The sequence below is a fragment of the Vanellus vanellus genome, assembly GCF_965231255.1.
Source record: "Vanellus vanellus genome assembly, chromosome: 3".
Lineage (NCBI taxonomy): Eukaryota > Metazoa > Chordata > Aves > Charadriiformes > Charadriidae > Vanellus > Vanellus vanellus.
In genome coordinates this window covers 41,558,929-41,584,474 of record NC_138907.1, presented here as the reverse complement: position 1 = coordinate 41,584,474, position 25,546 = coordinate 41,558,929, and the positions used below count along the sequence as shown (strand labels likewise).

Genomic DNA, 25,546 nt, shown 5'->3' with positions numbered 1-25,546 from the left:
TTGATGCACCTCTATATGAATGTGTTTCCAAGACTTTATTTTCACAGTGTGCTACAAGGATGCCCAGAAGCTGGCTCAATACATGCAACTGCAGTACTGACCCACACACCTCAGCTCACTCAAATTCCAGGTATAATGAGGACTGCACCGCTAAAACCAAAAAGTCAAGAATGACCTGCTCAAAATTATCATGACTGCATTTTCCCCTTTCCTATGCCCTCTACCATCCCACGTATAGTGTACACAGCTTTAGGAAGAGACATTTCATCTGCGGGCACTACTGCCTAGGTTAGTGTTCTTCTGTGAGAAGAACTGAAACATCTCCTTGCTCAGTCACTTCCCTCTCCTTACCCCACCTGTAAGAATAAAAGCCTCACATCTAGAAAGAGCCTAATCTTACTAAGACAAGCTTAGATTCTTTATGATCTTTTTTTATATTAAAAGTCCTCAATGCGTTTCTCCTGACAGTTTCATTACATTCCATGATATAGTCCAAAGAGCTGAACTGCGCTTATGCAAAGAAATATGATGATGTTTATATGACACTATGTTTACATGATACTGTATGATCACAGAAATATGGTACAGTTTATGTAATTTGTTAATATAATGCCTCCAAGGTTGCGTACCTAAAAACAACCCACTCCACAGCCCTTCTCCCAACAGCCCCAGAGAATTGGAATAAGGAATCTAAGCAGTGTGTCTTGACCTTAATACACCTTCATATTAAATTGTAGAAATGGAGACAACACAACAGCAGCAGACACCCGTAATGAAACCATAAGCAATAAGGAAACTGAAGGCTACTGAATATATACATATATAATTCCAATTTCTGTGAATTTCTAGAAAATCATAACCTTTGATTCAAAAAAGATGCGTTAGAAGTTGATAAATGGTAATACAGGAGACACTACAACTGTATGTGCCAAATTGCCAATATTTGCTAGAGAAAGATCTATTAAGGAGGCAAAAACTTTAAACCAAGAAATTAGACTTAAATAATACATACTTAAAAAGACAAAGAAATGCAACTGATACACTTGGACTATCTTTATAAGGAATTAAATAATTTTTTACAAAGAATTGTTTCTGTATCATTAAAAGGCAGATTCTGAAAGGCAGCACATATGGCTGATTTAAAAAAAAAAAAAAAAACACACAACAAACTAATCCACAGAAAACATAATACTTCTTACAACACACAGACGCACGCAACCACCACCACAAAGAGCTCACCCAGACTCAAACTGTAAGTAGACACACAGGAACAGTCATTTAGATATACAGTAGTGAAAATCTGGTGATGTGTAGTAAGGCAACCTCTAACAGATCAGAAATAACCCTCTTCCATGAGTACGTTATCTTGCGATTGTATAAAAAGTGTAAGATGACTTCCAATAATTTCCTTTGAAGCAAGGGCGGACACAGTCCTCACCCATCCGGGGACACTAAGTGGCCGTGACCACATCATAGGACACACGCACTACCCTAGCCAGTCCTAACGAGGGGTGTCAAGCTCGTTTATCAGCCTCTCCTTTTTCTCCCCCAATAAATTCAACCCTGCTCTGAAGCATCTGGTAGATGCTATTAGCACAAACAAAATGCAATCTAATCCAGCGCGGCAATTTTGACAATCTCGCAGTAATTAAGTCATTCATATTCCTAGTTTTCACTGTCCTTAAGGATTAGTAGTAGAAACATGATGAAAAGAAGTGTATTACAAATCCCTCTTGTGCATATAAGATTAAAAAATCATAAATATTAACACATTAACACATACTATTTACAACTGTGCCAAAACACACAGACTCGTTACATCATTGATATTTCCAAATAGAAGGTGAAATTTTGGAAAGTGTAAAATACAACAAATTATCTGAATAAGTACATATGACAAAACTAACTAAAATAACTCCTGCATTTTAAAATTAAATGTTTTATGAGTTTGAGCATATTGCAAGCTATTTGCTGAAAAAACTGTATATGAAATCTGTGACGCTTGTCTTTAAATCGCCGTTTCTTCTGCTACAGAATAAAAGCATTATATATTTTTCTACTACATTTTTTAGCCCGGTTACTATTTTTCCTACTTGTACAGTTAGTTACTCTTTTCTTTTGGAGCTAGTAAAATATATAAAATTGTGAGGCAGTAGTAGATTCTTTTTACAAGTAGAAGCGTGGCTTGCGTGTGTGATTTATAAAAGAAGGCAACAGGAAGATAAAACGTATCATTCTCTGAACAAGGCAAATCACATGGCCAACAGCTAAAGCAAACTGTATCTGGGGCTTTACCTAATTTATGCAGGACTTTACCTAATAATAATAAAAAGTATGAGCAACCTTTTGCTGCATTCCCACAACAGCAACAAAACAGTGGTACAAAGAAAGAGCCAAATGTGATTTTTAACCTCTTTTTACATAAAATCATAAAAAAGCATAAAAGCTGGATTAACTGCCTCCCGAACCCGCATATCACCAGCCGGGTTCTCATCCCCAGCTGGCAAAACTGGCAACTCTTTATTTTTGTTTAAATACCTGGTTTACAGCCAGCCAGACAAGCAAGAGCATCAAAAGGGTTTCATTTAGGCGAAAGGAAAACAGCCTGAGAACAGTGTAAATAAAGCAAAATGCATCTCAGCTTATTTTAATATAAATGTAATAAAATTGTGCATAATGCATCCGCAGTAAATACACACAATTATTTTCTTTAAGTAATTTCTGCTCCTCATGGTGCTAAGAAACTCCAGGATTTGTAGACTGTGACAAATCAATGGAAGTGCTGGAGTCCAGCAGCTCCTACGACCAAATCCATACAATTAGGGCAGGCATGAGAACATGTCCATACACACCGCCCTAGCATTACAGAATCCTTTCCAAACAATTCTCGGATTTGAGGGATTTGTTTTTAATTACACCGAACATAGGTCAAGAAAGCTTCAACTCGGTGCTAAAATGAACGTGACACACAGCTGCAGGCTTTGCACCCATGAATAATTCAATCTTTTGCCTGCCAGGAGGTGGACACCTGCTTTTAAAATGCCTCCTTTGCCAGCGAGGACTGATACCGCTGACCCTCCAGCGTTTGCGGGGTATCCTTGCACACGTGGGGTACCAGTCTAAGCACCTGGCCGGGCACAGACACAGTGGAAATTTTGATCTCTTGGACTTTGTACGCTGCCCTTAACTGCTGCCTCCATCATCTCCAGCCAATTCTTGTCCTCCCCTATAAGGACCCACAAATATGTCTTTAAGCGAAATACACTGTCCTAACAACCCCGTCCTGTCAAGGTCACAGCAGGAAAGGCAGCAGACCCACCACAACCATCATAAAGGGGACAAGCTCTACCACTCTGGTATCTGTTTTCAAGTAATATATTAATATTTTCTAGGGGTATCACACAGAACTCACAAGCTACAGAAAGAGCAGCTACAGTGAGTACGTGTTCCAGTCAGGTGCGTTTTCATGAAGTAAAGAAGAAGTTACATGCTTTCTTCCACAAAATTTGTTTAAATAGTGAGATCATTCAAATATATGACTTTCCTTCTTTCATCTGCTTTACACACATGGGGTGCAAAAATCCCAAGCCACCTTGTCAAGATCTAGGTGAGGTTTTAGGAGATGAGAGCTCCAGCACACTGCAACTTCAGTGCATGGAAAACGTATATATTCACTCATCCCTCTTCTACACCTCACATCATCACTGTACCCAAGTGACTTCCCAGGGTTGAGTAAAGCAGGAGGTAGGCTGACTGCAGTTCCGTCTGGATGATACCACAGATTATGGGAAAGAAAATTAAAAAAAATGACCATCATTTTTATTACTCGAGGGACTCTTACTCCCTTTGTTTTTAGCGCTCTAGTTCAACAACTGCTTTTTTTTTTTTCCAGAGGCAGTGCCAGCCTAATGCACACTCTTGTTTCTGTTCCCTCAGCACAACTTCCCATACCTTGCTGAAACCATGCAACACACTACATCCAGAGAGTAGACCAGTACTAAGAAAAAAAGGAAAAAGAAGTTTCACCCTGGGTTATTTTTCACCTGAATCAAGTTTTCTGACCTAAGCCACTCAATTGCCACGTGAACAGTTGTAGCGGCACCAGCGAGAACACCATGGCAGGCAGCGTCGGATGTGGCACTGCTGCAGAAACACATCAAACTCTGCCCCAAAGTTACACCACAGACATTACACTGACTCTGCTTGTTATTCCTCCACGCACAGGCAGCTCCAACAGCTGTGCTCACTTAATGGGAAGATTAAGGGCCCGATTCTCTTCCCAACCTGTATTTCTCTAAACGCTCCAGCAGTTGTCCTGCTTTCAGCTGGGAGAGAGTTAATTTTCTTTCTAGTAGCTGCTGTGTTTTGGATTCAGTACAAGAATAGTGTCGACACCACATTGTTTTGGTGGTACCTAAGTGATGTTTACATTAGTCAAGGATTTTTTTCAGCTTCCCATAGAAGCTGGGAGGGAGCTTAAACCAGGATAGCAGTATAACAGGGCTCCAAAGTGGGCATAAACTCATTGCTGCAATGAAACCGCTGCAGTTTTTACAGGTGTTGATGCTCGTCTAAAACTTACACCTACACCTGCAATACGAGGACGCAGCCTGAGTTTATACGGATGCTTTTAAAAAAGCTGCAGGGGTGCTAATGAAGTTCGTATTTTTCCAGTCTTAGATAAATATGCAAGAGGTTAAGTAACATACACACTTTCTAACAAGCAAGACACATTAGCCAGGCATCTGCTTCCAGGCATATGCAGGTACTTTAGTGCTTTTATGGATGTTTTACTGGCACTGGACAATATTACAGTTTCAGCTAAGGGAAATCTATTTATTTACCTTGAACTTTCATTTGCATTGTGGTCAAAAGGCAACCCAAGTCCTTTTTAAATTTCCTGAGATAGCAGGAATAGCCAACTGGAACAAGGGAAAACAAAGTATTCTCTAGTGACTCTACTGCCTCTGCACACTTTGGGGTTTCTGGAGAGTATTATCAGCAATGACCAAGTATATGACGGGATAGTGTTTCATACACACAGCAAAGACCTTGAAACCCTACATACAAAATAAAAAATTCAGTTCACAGCCTGAACTTTGCCTTTGTGATGACTAAGGGAACACAAACACAGTGCAGTGCTGCTAAGATCACAGCAATTCGATTGTGTTTGCCCCTCACGCATAACAATTCATTTTGCTGACAAGTAACTACAGATCAGGGGAAAAAAAAATGTATTTGCATTTATTGACAAAAAAGCAATCTTCTAATAATATTCCCCACTGCTGAAAGTGCAGTGTCTTGGACTCAAAAATATTAATAAAAATCATTAGTACCACTGGAAGTTTTCTCGTTCCCAGAAGACAAAATCCATTGAAAGGAATTCTTCCTCGATTTCATCAGCGGTAGTAGGCTTTAATCTTTCATTATATCAGTCAACACATCTCCAGGTGTCCTTTGCTTTAGGTATGTCACTCCTTTAAAAGCCTAACATACAGTCCACAGAATTTGATGTTCATTTATTTTTTATGGAGAAAACCAGTGAAAAGATACCTTTTATTAGATAGGGTCTTTATTTCTTCAGTAGCTAGAGCCAAAAGTTTTCTGGGCTGCAGCAGCTTGAGACACATCTGCAAACTCTTATTTACAAGGGCTTGGGGCAGAGACTGAGGAAGCAGCCAATTAAATAACTCAGCTGAAGAGAAGTCAATACAAACACATGTAATGCTTTTACAAAATTCTGTGAAAATAAATCTTTTAGGAAGTTATAGCCTAGAGGAGGTTAGCAGTAGAACAGGTAACCATAAGCCTGTGACCTTCTAAGTCAACCATGTATTTCCCCTTGCCTTCAGTGAAACTAGGATTCTCTTTTTACAAGGACATGTAGTGATAGGATGAGGGGTAAAAGCTTCAAACTGGAAGAGGGGGAGATTTAGAATAGATACTAGGAAGAGATTTTTCCACTATGAGGGTGGTGAGACACTGGAGCAAATTGCCCAGGGAAGTTGTGGATGCCCCATCCCTGGATATGCTCAAGGCCAGGTTGGATGGGGCTTTGAGCAACCTGGTCTAGTGGGAGGTGTCCCTGCCCATGGCAGGGAGGGGGGTTGGAACTGGATGATCTTTAAGGTCCCTTCCAACCTAAACCATTCCATGATTCTACAATTCTATGATTCTTACTAATCACAGAACACTGGACAAAGTGTGACTGCCTCAGACACAAACTGAGCTGAATGTATAAAATCCCTTAATTCTGTTTTTACTGCATTTTCTTGACACAAAAAACATCTGCGATGAGCAGCCTCTGAAATATTTTTGGTTACACAGCAGAAATTCACACAACCAAGAAACGTACTTCCCACGGACCTCTAAATGGTAGTTAGTTGCTGTTACTTCTGGACTCTGCAAACACAGAAAAAATTAGCAATAACCTTGAGCATGAAAAGCTTCGTGCAAGTCTTTGCCAGTCTTCTAAATAAGCGTTGTCAGCATTGGGCTGTATCTTTAAAAGAACAGTATCAAAATATCAGTTCCTTACTTTGTGCTAGATAACCAAGGCAACTTATTGGAAAAGCAATGACATTTTTGACCTAGTTAATACATTACATATAGACTTTCTGATAGGACATTACAAATAGCTTGTTGCTCAATCAATAATTTTGACGGAACAGATGGGAAAATATTTAAACATCCAAACAAACTGTCTGCACACCTATGTTGTGAAAGAAAACTGAGAACTTGGATACACCAATGTACTGTTAATTTAAGGGGAAAAAACTGTTTTCAATTAACCTTACAGTTCAGGTGGAGTGTATGTTCCTTAAGCATTCCTGGTAACCCTTCACACATTTTTATTGCTACAGTTGTTGGTCTGCTAACAAATATTCACCCACGTATTATTCAACAAAAGTTAAAAAGCATAGTTGCTAGAACTTTCGATCAATTGTGGTAACAACTGCAACAACAAGAAAGTTTATAATCTAACACTAATGAACAAAGGTAACACACATTTCTTTACAGAAACAGACTTTTATCCAAATGCATGAAAATCTTTCCTGCAGAAAGGTATATTTGCCAAGTACTATACAAATTTAGTTATTATAACTGTATTTTGGTATGAATAGTGAAAGTAATGCTGCATCAATTGTAAAAAACACTTGAATGAATACTCATTGTTTTTATTACACAAAGCTGAAAAGACAAAACATCAAGGTTATAGATATCCCGTGAAATGGATACCTGAGAATTAAGTCAGCGAAGAAAGTTTTCTATTCTTTTCTACTGCTCTGATTTTTGGAGGTAGTTTTTCTCCATTTTGCATCCGGCTTGCACTGCTGTTTTACTTCTAGTCCTAAAGCAGACTGTCTTCCTAATACATTTTTGTACTAGATATTTCCTCTATCTTACCTAGCTTTTCATTATGTAACCTTAAAAAAAAACCAGGAAACTAAATTTTTTCTTCATTTTCTGGCACATGTTGTGCTGCATCAGAAATGCTATGTTCTGGTATAAATGTGAATTAAGCAAAGCCCCCTAGAGTAAAGAGCATGCAATCCTAATTAATACATTTCACCTCCTACAAGGGACTCTGACTTCAGTGGAATTTAAAATCTAAAAAATAAATAAATTAAAAAAAAAACTTAAGTTATTGCACATTAAAAAAATGTTCTAACAAAGGACTGTAAGAAGTCAATGGCAACCCTGGCAATAGAAAAAAAAACAAACAAAAACTCAAAACCACAAAACCAAAAACCTACCAAAAACCCAAACCAAACCAACCAAAAAACCAACCAAACAAAAAACAAAACAAAACAAAAAAACCCCAAGAAAATAAATCACATTAAAAAGACCCCTCAAAAGTAAAATATATTCAATGGACCAAAAAAAAACCAACCCAGAAAGCTAAAATAACTCTGTTCTAGAATTAACAGACACCGTTCATATAAGGCAGCAAGTAAAAGCAAAAGATTATTTCAGTCTACAGAAAGATGGCACTTGTCTCTCATAACTCTACCAGCTCGGTACCGTTGGAAGAATTGCAGTCCTATTCATATCTGTATTAATTATGACTGCACTAGCAGTAGTCTCCATAACCTACACTGCCATAAGATGCAAGATGTGTAAGAAGTAATAAATAATGATAATACTGTGATATTTCTTTCTGGTTGATCATTCTTCCTGAAATTATTTTGAATTTTTACTGATGTTAAACAGCATTTGTTCTGCTTTTCTTTATGCTTCATTACGCTCAGAAAAACTAAAGGCTTTTGCTGAGATGGAAATAATGTTTGCATTGATTAGATGAAAATTAATGGGAAAAAAGCTTCAAGCATGTTATTGAAACAATCTTTGTAAGAATTGTCATACTTATTTGTTTTAAACAAAAATGTATTAGAAAATTGCTCTCTGCTTTAAAGTTCTGGTTTGAATACAACAGCTTATTTATGTAGTAGCGTAGAGCTAATCTGTTTTCCAGTCTTTTGTTTGTTTTATTATTTTTGCATATTTGTTACGTCTTTCCCCTTGAGAAGTCTGATACTTCATGTGGACAATTGGTTTTCGTGTCTGGTGGATTAACCAGATTGCATGAAAATTCAAATTCTTGTTACATCACTGGTTATCTGGCTTCAGGAGAAAGTCTAACTCTTGGGCTAATTTATCTGTTGTAGCAGCAGCTCTTCTGTATGTTTAACTGATCAATGCTTTCATACCCTATCCAAATGCTCCCATCTTTTGATCTTGATACTGGTTATTGCAAATAAATGATGTTCTGCTCTGGATACCCTGCCTTGTCCACATTCCATCGTGTTCATCTCACGGCCCCGCTGGCAATGCCAAGCTGACAAAAATGCCCAAACTCAAATCACTAGCATTTTTGATGACTTAGGAGCATAAGATGACACAATGTGGTACACTAAAATACAATAAGTGATAACAAAACAGAAAAAAGACCACATTTGAATTTTCATGAGGTGCTAGCATTTCAAGATAAAACAACTTTTTGCATTTCCATTTCATTTCCATATCAAAAAAATAATTTGGTACTTGGAATTCTCGTATAAAGAGAAAATTCCATATTGTGAATCTCCCATAAATCAAAAAGGAAAATATTTTCAGGCATAGATGCTATTCTTCCTCACACTCCCCACTGGTCCTCACCCAGAAATAAAACGTAGCCAAACACACAACAGACAGCTGTTCAAGAGCACATGCCAACACTAAACCACATTTCCACAGGTAAAATAAATACTATTGTGCCTCTGCTAAGAATCAGATTACGCACAAAGCATCTACGTAAACAGAGAGTAAATAAACTTGAACTATCCTTCTGAAGCCAAAAGAAAATTAGTTAAGCAAAGCACAACAACATTATGGTGTTTGGGTACTGGGTACTGAGCAAACTAACCATACTTTCAGGAAAATGAGTACAGTTACCAGAAGTTGGGGCTTTTAGCATTTAATCAAGACCAAAGTATCCTCTCTCACCAGGAAGCGGTAAGGTCTTATACTACCGGATAAGACAAAGGCTTATTCAATTACAAAAAGAAGAAATAATTATGGCATCAGTGTTGGTAGAAGATTTTGCAATTAAATATTTATCAGATTAGATACTTTTTATTTTATGGAGTGAAATACATCTTATAATTGACATTTTTTAAAAGGAATCTTTTTTGTTTATATAACTTGATAGGTATGAATGTTAAGACTCCATTTAACTAATGCAAGCGAATAAGCAAATCTGCAATCCTCGTAGTAGGGTAGGTCCTTGGATGTGGTGGTCCACCCACACACAAAAGATGTTATCTTTTTGTTGATTGATTATACCTGCTCTACTTAGTTTTGCATTTGCCTATACGATAAAGAAGTAATGCTGCTTGTTACAGATCAGCTTTAGTTCTCAAGGTATCCCCATTACACGCGTGATTGTAGTAAGAGGTTTAAAATCTTTCTTGTGACATCAGAAACAAAATATTATCACAACCTACAACACTACCAATATGTGACATTAAAGAATGACCCCTTTGATAGCATTCTTTGAGCATGTAAAACAATTGATTTGAATGCATCATCTGAAAAGGAAGAAAAAAATATAACTACCACCTTTCTGAGTCTCTGGCTGACAAAACTAATATTCTATCGTTGGACAAAACAACACTATATAACATACTTTCCTAAATATACATTGAAAACTTGTAGGTTCCATTTCTTTCTATCGGTGAAGTTTTTTTGGACTGGGGGAGGAGGGGAGGCACTCTATTTTGTTCATTCTATCTTGGCGATCAAAGAATTTTTATTTTTACACTATTACAGAAGTGCATTTTTCTAGGTTTCCAAAACCACCTTATTCAACCTTCCCCATCTGTCACCATCTGCTTCTTTTTAGCATGTACTTTTTGTGTGATCACATAAGCATGTGAAAAATAACTAACATTCAGATGATTGTCTGCTGGTACATTTGAGGACTGGGCATAATAAAAGTGAACTGCCAAAACGTACTTAACACTTCTAATTTTGTTGGGTCTTGCATGTAAGCTACATTTGATTTTCAAACTGTTTTACAGTTGGAAAGTTGATCAGGTACTCTAACTCAACAGTAAAACTGAGACTACATAATTAGCTCAGCACTAAAAAGATTATATTCAAAGAGAGGAACAAAACCCAGAAATACATCCACACGAGTTCACACATCCATCTTGACTGAGTCTGTCTGCACAATGTTGCCCGAGGCACAGGATAAGATGCTACAAGCAGCCTACTTCTGGACAGTCACAGACTGTGTCTCCTCTCCAAGCTACTACAGGACACGGAATAAAGGACTCTCGTAATTACAAGGCTGTATGGAATCTCATGGAAATGCTGGAGAAGCAAAGGCACTAAGCCAAGAGAAGAAATACACTGAAATGCAATGTGATTCCTTAACAATGCAGCAGATAACGCTTCTAGGTGCAAAGTAACCGGAAATTGCCATCAAGGCACAAAAGCTGAATGGTGGAGGTATGTTTCCAGAACACTATCATGCTTCAGCATAGCATTTCCACTTGTAGATGCGCTTCTTCATACAGTTTTAATGTGAAAAGAACAAAACAGGTCTAAAGCTAGAAAAACAAACTTGCCTCCTGCCCTCCAAAAATACATTAGCATCACTGTAAAAGAATTTCATAAATTAAATTCTTTCTTGTTAGAGCACCACTACAGGCCTCTCAGGTCTTTAGCAACACCACTATGAACCAGAATACTTGTATCAACACAGACAGTTTGGTGGAGTGTCTCATGCCTAACAAAGTTTCTTTTCCACTGTCTCTCTTTACAGCATTGTTCCAACTCGTAGAAGTTCATAGTGGTCTTAAAGCCTTGTGAATGCAGATGCCATCTAGCAAAACAGCTGCTTTCCCTTAATTTGTGCCATTTTCCAAAAATTCCTTTTTCCCCTACTTACCTTTCTATCCAGCAGTTCTGGAGGTGGAAAATAATGGCACATACCTATTATTTATATAAAAGGTGCATAGACTTTCAAAAAGCACATTACTTCAATGCCTCAATTATCTTTAAATTCAAATGAAATGTAAAGGAAAAGGAGATAAAAAGAAAACTGCATCAGCCGTGACAAAAATTATTCTGTCCTTCAGTTCCTCTGTATTCCTAACCAAACAACTCTCCAGCAAGCTCCTCTTCATTTTAAGCTGCTCATCAATCAAACACCTTCAATGTGATCGAGTGGGAGGTGTCCCTGCCCATGGCAGGGGGCTTGGAACTACATGATCTTTAAAGTCCCTTCCAACCCAAACCATGCTATGATTCTATTATTCTGATTTCTCCTGCCTTTTGTCTCTCACTGCAAAACATTCTAATAGTTTCTATTAAGAGAAAATTAACAAACTATTAATTGCCTTTAGTCCAAATTCTCTTTCCTGCCCACAACAACATTTTTCCCCTCAAGAAAAACCTTCTCATCTCTAAGCTGTTTCCTGGCCGATCAATCTACCAGTGAGATCATTAGATTTGTTTCATGAATTCCTTTTACTTCCTGTTAACCTCCCTTGCTATCCTCCTTCTTATTTTACTCAAATTCTTTTCTCTCCCCCAGGGAAAGGGGAAGGGGAAAGGGGAAAGGGGGAAGGGGGAAGGGGGAAGGGGGAAGGGGGAAGGGGGAAGGGGGAAGGGGGAAGGGGGAAGGGGGAAGGGGGAAGGGGGAAGGGGGAAGGGGGAAGGGGGAAGGGGGAAGGGGGAAGGGGGAAGGGGGAAGGGGGAAGGGGGAAGGGGGAAGGAAAGAACCGTGCAACTTCATTTTCTCTGTAGCATAACATGCTGGTCTTTTTACATCCTCACCTTGGCTAATCTCTCTCAATTGGCCTGCCTCAGTTTATCCATGATGTTGGCTACTTTCATCAAGTTCCTTGCAAACAAGCACTTTCATGCTTTTCTACACACCTGAAGGAGCTCTTAGGTAACATTCACATTGCAACATTTATTAAAATCCCTGTTTATAACACCGCTTTGCTACGATGCCTGCAAAAACTGAAAACATCAATTTCCATGCTAGTCTGTTTCAGTGCATTTCTGTGGTTCCCTCTCTGCCTACATATTCACAGTATCACAGTATGCTAGGGATTGGAAGGGACCTCAAAAGATCATCTAGTCCAATCCCCCTGCCGGAGCAGGAACACCTAGATGAGGTTGCACAGGAAGGCGTCCAGGCGAGTTTTGAATGTCTCCAGAGAAGGAGACTCCACAACCTCCCTGGGCAGCCTGTTCCAGTGCTCTGTCACCCTCACTGAGAAGAAGTTTCTTCTCAAATTTAAGTGGAACCTCTCGTGTTCCAGCTTGAATCCATTACCCCTTGTCCTATCATTGGTTGCTACTGAGAAGAGCCTGGCTCCATCCTCATGACATTCCCCCTTTATATATTCATAAATGCTAATAAGATCACCCCTCAGTCTCCTCTTCTCCAAACTAAAGAGACCCAGCTCCCTCAGTCTTTCCTCATAAGGGATATGCTCCACTCCCTTAATCATCTTAGTTGCCCTACGCTGGACTCTCTCCAGCAGCTCTCTGTCCTTCTTGAACTGAGGGGCCCAGAACTGGACACAATATTCCAGATGCGGTCTCACCAGGGCAGAGTAGAGGGGAAGGAGGACCTCTCTCGATCTACTAACCACCCCCCTTCTAATACAGCCCAGGATGCCATTGGCCTTCTTGGCCACAAGGGCACAGTGCCGGCTCATGGTCATCCTGCTGTCCACCAGGACCCCCAGGTCCCTTTCCTCTACACTGCTCTCTAACAGGTAGCTCCCCATCCTATACTGGAACCTGGGGTTGTTTCTGCCCAGAAACTTCACTAAGTTTCAACTCATATCAGACAAGCTATGTGGTAGATCATCACATTCTCAGTCCAGAAATTTACCAGACCGCCTTTGGGAAATACCCTGATCCAATACAGGCAAGCATTAAAAGAATTAAATAAATGTATAGCTGCACCAGTGACAAAATGCTTTTTGTGCCTCTACCACATCGTTTTATCATCTGTGTATACCACAACATTCTTAGAAAATCCAACTTCGATTTCTGCAAACATGGCAAAAGTGTTTTTTCGTGCTATAACCATGCTTGCAGCACATGGTACCACGCTTTCCCTTGCTGAAATTCAGCCACTGAACTTTGATGGCCAAGTTCTAGATTTTGGGTCACCCCTATATCAAAGCCATATCCTTTCCAAAAAGAAAAGGTGGAAGTAAGAAATTAAGTGAGAAGTGAGGAAAGACAGCAGTTGTGTCTTGAGAAAAGAGTTTTACCTTTCATTTCTCCGAGATAAAACTCAGGGAAATAATGGATCACATATGTTCTCTCTCATTCCCATTTCTAAAAGAAAGATCACCCAAAAAAAACCAAACAGACAAACAAGCAATGTGTAACTTATAGTAATATTTCCCTCATCTCCACTGGTCTCCTTTTAAAGTAAGTTGTAAGACATGCAGATCTCATTCCTATGGACAAAGGCTATCAATCTACTCTGGTCACATACCTTTAAGTGATAGTAACTGCACAAACTATACTGAAATGGTGTTGCTATTTTTTTTTTAAATAAAAAACTACTGTTCTTATAGGAATACATTCATCCATCTAGTCTGTACTTTTAGACTAATAAACTTTACGAGGTCCTACCATTTTCCCCATTATTACAATACACCTAAATATCATTGATCATCTACATTTATGATAGTCATTTGAATGATCACCCATTAAGTCCCTTACAGACTTGTTCATAGCCAATAAACAAGTTCTCTCCTGTTAATAAAAAGATTAAAAGCTTCAAAATGAATTTCTGGTACTTAAACTTGTATCTTCCATGACACCAAAAAGTCGTACCTCAGTGACTGACATACTACAACTAAGACTGTGCACTTACTCCTAAGAGCTTGAACTGAAATGCAGAGAGCCAGAAACTGCAATCGCTTATAAGAAATTATCTTTATAAATAATCAGAGCTTCAAGAACCGATATTTCTCTGCCTAAGTAGCTTCATTTCCTGAATGTTCTATTAAAGAAAGTCTGAAGAGGTCTATACCTTTATTAGCAGGTGTTTGATCCTTGACGATCAACTGAAAACTATCAAAATCCAAACTGCTTTTAAATGTCTCACAGGTATACTTATAAGTACGAGTACCTCCTCATTTTTATTATTTATTAAGCAAGTGATACTGTCCGGAAAAGACATAAGGGCTTTGCCACCACAAAACTGCAAAAGAAACATTTTATGGGGTTTTTTTTCTGAAAAAAAAAAATCAAGAGTACATCTGTGTTTCCTAAATGGGATCACAATTCATCTTTTTCATACTCGATCTATGTTTATTCTCTGACACCACAATGATGTCTAATGTGATAGCTTACTCTGAAGGATAACAAAGGAAACAGATTCCTAAGAAACAGTCTCTTCTTCCTGAATAACTACTCAAGAATGAGAAATTATAAAATATTTCATTCCTTTCAAATGGGGAATACCACAGATTCTCAGAGCAGAGGGAAAGATTGGTATTACCACTACACTTACACACACACACAAAAAAAAAAAAAAAGTCTTGCATTAGTTCTACTGCAGAAGATAAAGGAATTTCACTATCTATTAGATAACCAAATTATTCTCAAAAGACTACATAATTTCACAAATAAAAAGTTATTTACTCATTCTTCAGCAACTGTAACCAAAAGGTACATCTGTACTGTAAACATATAGTCCTGCTATTTGTTAGTGGCAACTACGTACTCACACTCTTCCATCTTCTATGCTTGGCACATAATTATGTAAGACAAAGCATAGTCAATGCTATTTTAGTTTTCTCTAAACTACAGAATACTGGCGTTGGATAACAGGGAAGGACTAGAAGAAGACAACGGGAAAGGAATGTACCTGTGGACCACCTAGCTGGAAGCCCTGCACATCCCTGTAGCAGCAAGTCCTTGGTGACGGTACACATAAACTTCCAGGTGAGTGCCACAAACAGTAATCAGTGACAGTCCAGATAAGTAATCCAAGCTTCAAACATGAAAATGGCTCCAAACTGGCAATCTCATTACATATTTTTCCTGTGCCCACCATCCATTTGATCTCCACATGGACAGGGGCATTTTTCTGGATCTGCCAGGTATCAGCAGCCAGTCTCAGGTACTATATGAACAGCCACACCCTATCAATGTGAGATGAAAGAGCCTTTTCAACGGAGGGTGGGAAGGACTACTTTGATCTCAGAAACATAAGGTTTGCAGGGAAAACACAGCAACGGGTATGCCTATTTTCCAATTAAGAGTAATTCTGAAATCACCTGGGGAAAATATTTCTGTATGGATCCACAAGGTCACCTTCACCTGACAGAACGTCATGAAAGGAGGAAATCCACTTTACCCTGGCTTAGATATTTCCCTATTTTCCTGTTGGAAGCAAGTGCAACCTAGTTGTTCCAAGAATCAAGCTCAAGTTCTTGTTCACAAACTTGAACATAGGAAGTTCCATCTTAACATGAGGAGGAACTTCCTTACTTTGAGGGCGGCAGAGCACTGGAACAGGCTGCCCAGAGAGGTGGTGGAGTCTCCCACTCTGGAGACATTCAAAACCTGCCTGGATGCTGTCCTGTGCAACCTGCTGTAGGTGACCCGGCTCGGGCAGGGGGGTTGGACTAGATGATCTCCAGAGGTCCCTTCCAACCCTGACCATTCTGTGATTCTGTTTGGAGCTGAATCCACAACACTGAATTAATATAAAAGAAAATATTAAGCCCATTCTCAGGCTAGATATAGATTCCCATCAGTGCAAGGCTGCTGGGTCCACTGCTTCTTGGCTGGTAGACTGCAACCTCAGAATACCCCCACACGTTACACAGTACACCGTCCTAGTGTCCTCTAGCACAAGTACATGGGAAACTGAACCAGAAGGCCTGCAGAAGGGATGAACCCATCACAACTGACCTAGATGAAAGAGGAGGATGCAAGGATATTATTAAAAGGACAGATGCTGAACAGATTTCTCCACATAACTGGAGAATATCTTGCTTCTAAAGAAAGGCTAAAAGGTAGCTGCCTTAACACTTACCACAACCAAGCAAAACATAACTATATGCTGCCATTTGTCATAGGACAAACAAGCAGGAATTCACTGTGGTAAGAGTATTGAAGTCCAGCTGTAACATTAGGTTCTCATGATCTGCAATTTGTCAAAAGATAGTAAGTCCCTGGCATCTGGTAATGATTTCTGTGGCCTGAACTGCAACAAGAAATGATTTTGGGGCATTCATTCTCTGACACATGCACATGAATAGACTGGAGGACCCAGTTTCTTGATGGTCTCTTTAGCAGTCAGCTGTCCCAGGTATAAAAATAGATACAATTGCCTCGGGTGAGCAACTATCCAGACAATGCACTGGCAAACACTATTTTAGCAGCAGAGAGCGCGAAGGGAAATTTTATTTTTTGCAGTGGTGTCCATATACTGCTAACTTCACCCTTTTAAATTTGAATGTGTGGATAAACGTGTTGAGTCTTCTTACACCATATCAGTAACCTGTCCAGGTTGCTTGCTCTAAACCCTTTATCTCTGAGATAAAAGGGAATGAGTTCTGTGGTTCCCAGGGTTAAAGAAGAGTCAACTTCCTTCAAGACAGATCTATACTGGGTGGGTCTCCAAAAATACTCATAATGGGAGGTAGAGGAAAGAAGTGGGACTGCTAGAGAACAGAAAGGCAAACTAGATCAAGTAACTTGTGGTAAGTGTCTAAAACCCAGAATGATCCCTTGCCAAATTCAATGGAAGAGAGCTAACATGTTTCCGAAAGTGAGAGATGGAGAGGCAGATGAAAGCAACTGAATGGGATATTTGCACTCTTTGAGGATGTTTTCAAGACTGCTGACAAGGAGACGATGAGGGGGCAAGAGCTGGCAATGATACCTCTAGTCTATGCCAGTGATGACAGTACCATCCCTTGTGTTCTTATTGTTGCTGTTGTATTCTGGGTATGGAACACAAGAAAAGTGGCCACTGTACCAAGCCACACAGCTAGATCTGCAACTCCTTCTAAGTAGCCATAAAAGATTCAAAGCAGGCTAAGAACAGTTCTGGAATCCTTAAATGTAGGTAACTGCTGAGTGTCCCTGCACTAAACCAAAGGAGAGGTCAGAAACTGCCAAACAGGATAGCATCAATCCGCATCCAACTCTTCCTTGGAATCTACAGGATGGGATTCTGCAGAGGAGACCAGGTATCAGTGAGTTTGTCTTCATAGCTACAGCAGCTGGTGACTCACCAAATAGCTGAAATGAATACATTTAACCAACCAAAATTATTTAGGTACTTCTAAACCTACAGTGTGAGAGCATGACTGCTCAGATTTCTCTTCACTGCTGAAAGAATCAAAGACGGAAACAGATGGATGAAGAGAAAGTTAGTGACTCCTAAGAATGCTGATGTTTCCTTTATAGTTGGTGAAAAAGAATGTATCACAAGATCTTGCTATGATCCAAAATGGTTCCATCAACTCTACATACCATATTAACTTATAACCAACTATTAGCAGTTTCAATTTCCTCCCTGAGTGTGAATTGGAGGAGATGTCAAATTTGCTTTAAGAGATATAGAAAGACTCTCAAACCCATAAACCCGACCATCCTAAAAATTTCATTTCCAGCCAGCAGTATCCAGAAGGTAATGTGCCCCAGTCTCCTTGACATCCCTTAATTGTAAGGTTCAGAATAAAAAATGAAAGGCAATCTAAATTGTTTGTTGAAATAGGCTCCAGGGCTTGTTGCTGCTACTCAGGATTCGATACTCCTGAAAATAAGAGGGTAAAAAGTTATGCTGAATCAGTGCCTCCTCACCTCCTCCCTTTAAACTAAGGCTTTAAACTGTCTTCTGCAAAGACATTATGTAACGCAGACATTCTGGTCCTACTGAGTTGCTACAAGAGGTGGGGGATCACTTGAAGAATGCTTCTTAAAACTAATGGTAGAAATAAAGGGCATTGGAAAGCCCTTTAGGTCGACTAGAAAGTTGTCTCAGTGTCAGCTGTGTACTAGGTTAATTAGCAATCTTGAATGCTGACAAGAAGGGAAATAAGGGCTAATTCAGCATCCACAGAATCCTTGGCATTAAGTAAAAAAATAACGCTGTCTTTCATGTCAATACTGGAGTTGCGTTTGGCAACCCCAGTGGAGAGGCAGAATGACATTTCAGAGCACCACAATCAGTACTGTTGACCGAAGCCAGACAGGACAAAACCACAATTTCGAGAGTGCTCCCCTTGCTTTTTTTCAGTAGGCATCAGTGGCAGAGCTGTCAGCATTAATACTGGAGCAGATCACTCTGGGGACTTGAGCTTCCACAACAGATTCTCAAGTGGCCAAACCAGAACCATGACGGGAACCAAAACACCGTCCTCATATCCATCTTTTTATCAGTCCTCAAGAAGCGTGATGTTTGGCACTCCGAGTGGCACTCCGGTCAAGATAAGGTGGCATACTCTGGGATGACACTTCTGCTTACATACTAGGAAACAGCTAAGTTTTGGTGCCCAACTCAACCAGTTCTGAGGCTGATACACTCAACTGTTTTTAGCAGAAATATCTAAAATTTCAACTCCCTCTCCCTGCAACCTGGGGAGTTCGGATAAAACCCAGCAAACTCAGTACCTTCCTATTCCCTCTCGCCTCCACTGAGGCTATATAAACAGTAGTTATACAGCTCAGTTAAGCAGGATCATATGTTCCAAGTGACAGACAGATGGAAGATTATTTTTGAAGAAATCATCGGAAGATAAAAAACTTTAACAGAGGAAGGCAAACACAAGAAGGAAAATGCATGTTAGAGGCCTTTTTAAACACTAAGCAGCACAGCATCAATATACATACAATCACCACAAAGAATAGTAGCACATACAAATCTGAGTAACAATTGCATAGTATTAATCGGGCAGACTGTCAGTTCTTTACTACAATGAAGTTTTCAGCATACAAACACCACAGCCTAAAATTAAATGGAAAATAAACACTTTATTACAAGAATATATTCTAAATCATACCTCGGGTGCCAGGTATTCTGGAGTACCACAGAATGTTTTCATAGTTGCTGCGTCTGTGATTCCTTCTTTGCAAAGTCCAAAATCTGTAATTTTTATGTGCCCATCTTTATCCAACATTAGATTTTCTAACTGCATGTTGGGGAAAAAAAAAAAAAAAAAATGTTCTCTTAGTATTTCTTAACAGGACAGGCTGACGCTTTACAACAATTTTGTAAAAAAGATAGGGAGTTATTGCTTGCAATAGAATGTAATTAGTTTGCAATTTCAAAAAAACACAGCATCTATTATATTACATCATTTAACAATGTTTACTGTTACACAATTTAAATAATTTTTTAATACTTTAACACAGTTTACAATAGTAAATCCCAGGTCAATCAAAGCGTGACCTTTCATTCTGAAGTTTTACAAGTTTGGTGTATCTGCCATAGAGAGAAAGAAAAATAATTTTCTAAATGTTCTCAAGATATAATCAAGTAGTCCAAGGTTACAATCATGGCTGCCATTTGGTAAGACCTCATAGGTTTTCTTTGCTGTTCTGTGACCTTCATTTATCAAGATGCATTTTACTCACTATACTGTCATGAAAGACTATATATCCTTAAATCCTTAAAATATCTGCATCTTCCACAACCTTTTCAATAACAGACAAAAGAGATGCTACTGACAAAAACAAAACCCTGAGGTAAACTCCTCCTTGTACACTTGCAAAGGACACTGTTCTTAAATTGCGTATGTGTACCTCTGCATGCTTTGCATTGCGTTTTAAATACATGATTCTTGCTTTGAAATATGAAAACAGAACACAGCCTGTTATGAAGTACTTAAAGAACAGGAATAAGAACTACTGCCATATTTACTGCGGACTATCTCAAAAGCACGGCTAACATCACTTTCCCAAAAGCTTTTTATTAGCAACACTTCAAATACAGATAGAACTAAAAACAAGTGAAACATACTTCTCAACAACTTTTCTCAACAGAAAAGGGTGGTTTTTTTCTAATTATAAGGTGTGTAGTGAAAATACCAACGAAGAACAATCATGGCCCTGTCTTCCTAAGTCTGCAAAAAGCCTGAAATACAATTCAAAGGTATATATTTCCTGTTGAGTCTAACGGAGTCGTACAAAGAAGATGCAAAGTAGATGACACCAGCTATACAAGATTAATGGTGTCAAATTTCTCCTTCCTTATTATTTAGAATTTAAATCAAAAATCATGACCTGCCGTTCCCTGCCTAGACTCTTCCATAGTTTTCCAAGACGTCACAGCAGTTCATGTTATTACAACAAATCCTGCTACAAACAGGTAACCCAGTATTTTGTTTCTGTCTGCCTCCCTGAGCAGAACTTGCCTACCGCTGCCTCCCTCTCCTCAGCCCCTGCACAAAGGAGTTCACGAATAAGCTCCACTAGCACACATTAAAGCACAATTTCCCATACCAGAAATTAAAGGCTTGTGACAGAAATAAAATAAGTCTCTTCGTGGAATTTAGAGGTTCCTCCCACATAAATTAGAAAATGTTCCCATTGAAAGTTGAAAGAAGAGGTTATTTTCCATAGAACATGGTCATACTGTGTCACAGAGTACCTGGAGCTTCAGGCAACAGAGGATACGCAACTGCATGCGCAGGCAAATCTAAGGCAAACTACATTCCAGTATTATGAATCTTTCCCAAGATACAAAAGACAAAATAATTTTTAAATTAAGGCTGAAATCCTTTTCCTATTGAAGTATTCTGAATTGTTTTAAATGCTTTCAAATCATACAAGAACATAACTCTTTGGTGAGATAAACAGAATGCAGTCACATTGTCCCAATTCCCCATTTCCCTTGTGTGAGGACATTGAGAATTATATTTGAGATTTGTGTTGAAATCCAAGTGAAGTTCTAAGTAACGGGGGAAAAAAAGGATCAGAAGTTTAAATCTCCTTCAAGCGGTATCACCAAGGTATGCTGTTTCTTTTTTTAATCAAGTTAGTCAAGTAATGTACCCAGCTATAGATTACTGTATCAAACAGCTTCCTTCAGCATATACAGAACTTTTAACTGAACACAGACTTTTTTTTCCCCATTAACTCTGAATAGTGCAACTTTATAATTACTTTGTGTTTGTCCCAATAGTCTCTGCAAAAACAAAAATTTGATTACTTTTTTTTTTTTTTCTTTTTTTACCTTGAGATCACGGTACACAATCTTCCCAGAATGCAGATAGTCCAGGGCAGAGACAATTTCTGCACCATAGAAGCGTGTGCGGTCCTCTGAGAACACCCGCTCTCTCGACAAATGGAAAAACAGCTGCAGGGTAAACAGCAGGGACAGGATTGTAATAATTACTGATTTAGTGGGGGAAATTAACACAAACATAAAACACCTCTCATCACCATATTGTGATGATAGATAGTGTACTCTCAGTGGACACTCAGCACTCTTAGACAGCAGCTGGCTTATCTTTTCCAGGTTTCCAAAGGGAGAAAGCGAGCTGTTAAATCAGCGTTTTAATCAATATACCAATCTTGTTTAAGGCATTCTGCTTGCTACTCATTTAACCTTCAGTTACTGGGGGGCGGGGAGGGGGGGGATTATGCAGCAACATCGTTCTCTACTTCTCCCTCCACTACTTCCTCGGATTTTTATTTTAAGCCACTGAGAAATTATCCAGATTCTGGATCCACCTTAAGTTTTTCAGCAATTTAGTAACTTTTCTTTGAACTGAAAAAAGTCTAGTTCTTCAGTAGACTTCAACTGAACGGGTGAACTGGCACTTTACAAAAACAGCACATTCACACTGCTATTACTAGAAAAAGCAAACCAGCAACTGCTTAGGGCATGTAAAAATGAATCTATGTACTCAGTGTATTTCTTTGCAACAACAGAAACGTTTCTTTGGGGTTTTTCTCTCTTCTTTAATGCTTTATAAGTAACAGCATTTTGCAGACACTTTTTCAACTGAAGTCTTTCAGTAAAAAATATTAGTCATTACGTATTGCCAGTAATTTCAGCTGCAATGAAAAAGTGTAAGGTGACGTTCTGTAAGGTTGTCAGCATCTTATTGGATAAAGCATCACCCTCAGAACCTGGAAAAACACCTAAAAAGGCAGAATTTGGCTGCGTAATTGAAATGCTTTCTAAAATGGCTAGTTTTATTTGCTGTGTTACGAAAGCTTGGGAAAGTCCTTAAACAAAGATTAGTGAGTATGTTTCGGTATTCTGCTTCAGACCAAAGTGTCTGCCTGCCTCACCCCTGCAAGTTACGATGTTTTTGCTTTTACCACAAGAGCTAAAAATCAACAAAACAGAAATACAGAACATGATCATTTCTAAATTAAATATAGACAAAGAAATCAGTAACAACAATGTGGGGTGTTTTTTTTTATTTTCACTGCTAAAAATATCAAGCAGGTGAGAATTCCGGAAGGGCAGGGTAGGTACAAAAAAACCCAAACCTAAAACCAACCAAGCGAAAAAACAATAATGTGCTTAACCTGTCACTACCACATCCTACTTTACACCTGTAGGAAATCTAGACTGCTCCCACGGCACAGAGCAGTGTAAGAACTACTGCAGCTATTTTCAGTATGCGGACTTTTTAAAATGTAATTAAAAAGTCAATCCTATAAATACCTAGAAGCCAACTTCTTTCCTGACAGTTGTACTTCAAAAAATGTTCATTATGTCTTCTGAACCTAAACAAACTTCCCACTAAACTGAACCTTTTGGCAGCATATATTTGTATAAGCAGAGACTTCACAGAAAACAGTATGATTTAAACGTATCTGTATTCCCCTTCCAATTTCTTTTTGAATTCTCAAGACACCCTCTATCAAAAAGGAATACCGTCGTGACACAGAGGATCATTATTTTGTAGGTATTTCAATTGCTCCTGCTGCTGTTTCCCTGTTTAAGAACCAGTCCCTGGTGGTGACAGCAGCCCTCCCTGCAGTAACCTGCAGTCTGTACTGAGAACTGCTTAATTGCCAATGTAAACAGAAGACCCATACAGACTAAGCAACTAAGTCTGCCTTCATGAAGTGCCTCACATAGTATAAAATTGGGAAAAGAATAAATATATTTCTCAATTTGTGAGGTCCTTTCCACACGTTTTTGCAAGATTTAAACACGAAACACTGCTAAGTAGATCTCCACCCAAATAAATCAAAATACAAAATCTGTGTAATTTATGCATTTATGTCTGCTTTGTGGTGCCTTTCATAAATAATGAGCTAATGTCACTAATTGGTAAGAGTTTTATTTGTTTTGATGGACTCAAAGTAATTCAAAATTTAAGGCCAAGTTTCAGACCACTTTTTAATGTGTGCAAATAGAAAACACATTCCAAAAATTTGTAATATAACCTCCAGTTAGCCCTACATTCAAATCTATGCAAAAGCACTATTGTGATTTTCAGTATCACAGAGACTAATCCAGTAGCTGAGCAGCCAAGTCTTAGAAAATTCTAAAACCTCAGGATACTTGTCAGCAACAGATGTATTGGTTTCTGTAGAAAAGTCTCCCAATTTGAATCTGACAGTTGATAACCTCACAAGTTAACGTAACAAAATCTTATTTTCTTTAGTATTTATTTCCAACAAAATATTCTTGATATTCACTGAAATACTAACTTCTGAGTACAATGACCACAAAAATACAACCAGCAACAGTTCTGTTTGCCGGAGATCCAGTCAGTTTATTTTAATGTTATATATGACACTACAGTCACTCCTCATAAGCATTCTTCATATTGTTACAGCACCTATCAGAGTCGTCATCAAAGCCTGCATGCTAGTTTTGAATGAAGGATTTAGACATAAAAATGCATGTTAAAAGTTAATTCGTACACTCAGATATACCATACAGATACCAAAGCAAACTTCAAAATTACAATCGAAATATCTAATGCAGTGAGATTACAGCATTATTTTCAGCTGATTATTTAGTTGGTTCACTATTTTGGAATAATTATGCCACCAGACTATTTACAGCTGTCAGAATATGAAGATTAGACTGAGAGAAGGAAAAGGAAGAAATCTGATGGAAGGTTACGAAAAAAGCTTTCAACATTTGCACTATTTATTGATTTACAGTTATTAAGTATGTGCTATAAAGACATTGGAATTGCAATGGAAGTAGCTTTGGCACAAAGAAAGCCATTTTGCACATAACATTTTTGATGGCATACACGAGAGTTACAGTGAGGACTGGAGCTATAAATTTCCTGGTGTATCTTTATTTAAAACTGAACAACAATGTTGCCATGGGCTTTTTCCTAATAAAAAATTTTAATGGAAAAATTTTAACAAATAAAAACAAAGATCAAACATAAAAGTAAATTCAACCGCAGATCCAAGCATGCCAAATATATAAAAGACTCAACCTTATATCAATCGATACGTTAAACTTCTACACACACTAGTGACCTACTCAGCACGTTGAAAGTTGTATAGCTAGCTCTTGCTGTTGTCTATCGGGTTTGCTCAGCTCTGCAGTTAAACACATTTTGTATTTGACTGTTGATTTGACTCTTTTGCAAAGCAGTTGCAGTAGCAGCCTTGAAATTTTTAATTACTTGTTTATTGTTTCAGACTTTATACCGCTTCTAGGCACATTCTACACTCAAAAAAATATGGCACCCTTATCTGGGACTACTGCGATTTTAGGCTAAAGAACATTCTCTCATTTATTAGAGTTTAGGAAAACAATACGGGACACAATCAAGATAGAAATGACAAAGCTTACAACAATATTCAGTTATTTTTCATTAGGTAGGTTGTAAATCCTCTATCTTTTTTTCTAGACAGTAATAGCACTCGTTCAATTGCAACAAACCATTTAAATCTCTCCTGCCTAATGAATTGAAATAAGAACTGTGGAAAAAAAATGCCAAGCAGAACAGAGTTTCAGAATTCCAGTGTGGAGAAACGATCTGAACAAATTTTAGAGTCTAATTTTATTATACAGATAATTACCAATTAAGTTTGTCACAGAGTACGG

At 38.5% G+C, this 25,546-nt stretch overlaps 1 protein-coding gene across 1 annotated transcript in view; it reads right to left on the bottom strand.

Moving 5' to 3' along the window:
* AKT3 (AKT serine/threonine kinase 3) overlaps nt 1–25,546 on the bottom strand; it is a 157,236-nt gene that overhangs the window by 16,459 nt on the left and 115,231 nt on the right. Inside the window, exons 9-10 of the mRNA XM_082481086.1 lie at nt 21,731–21,853; nt 19,557–19,685 (exon numbers count right to left, since the gene is read on the bottom strand). Of these exons, the coding sequence (XP_082337212.1) occupies nt 19,557–19,685; nt 21,731–21,853 (252 nt within the window). The remainder of the gene's footprint in view (nt 1–19,556; nt 19,686–21,730; nt 21,854–25,546) is intronic.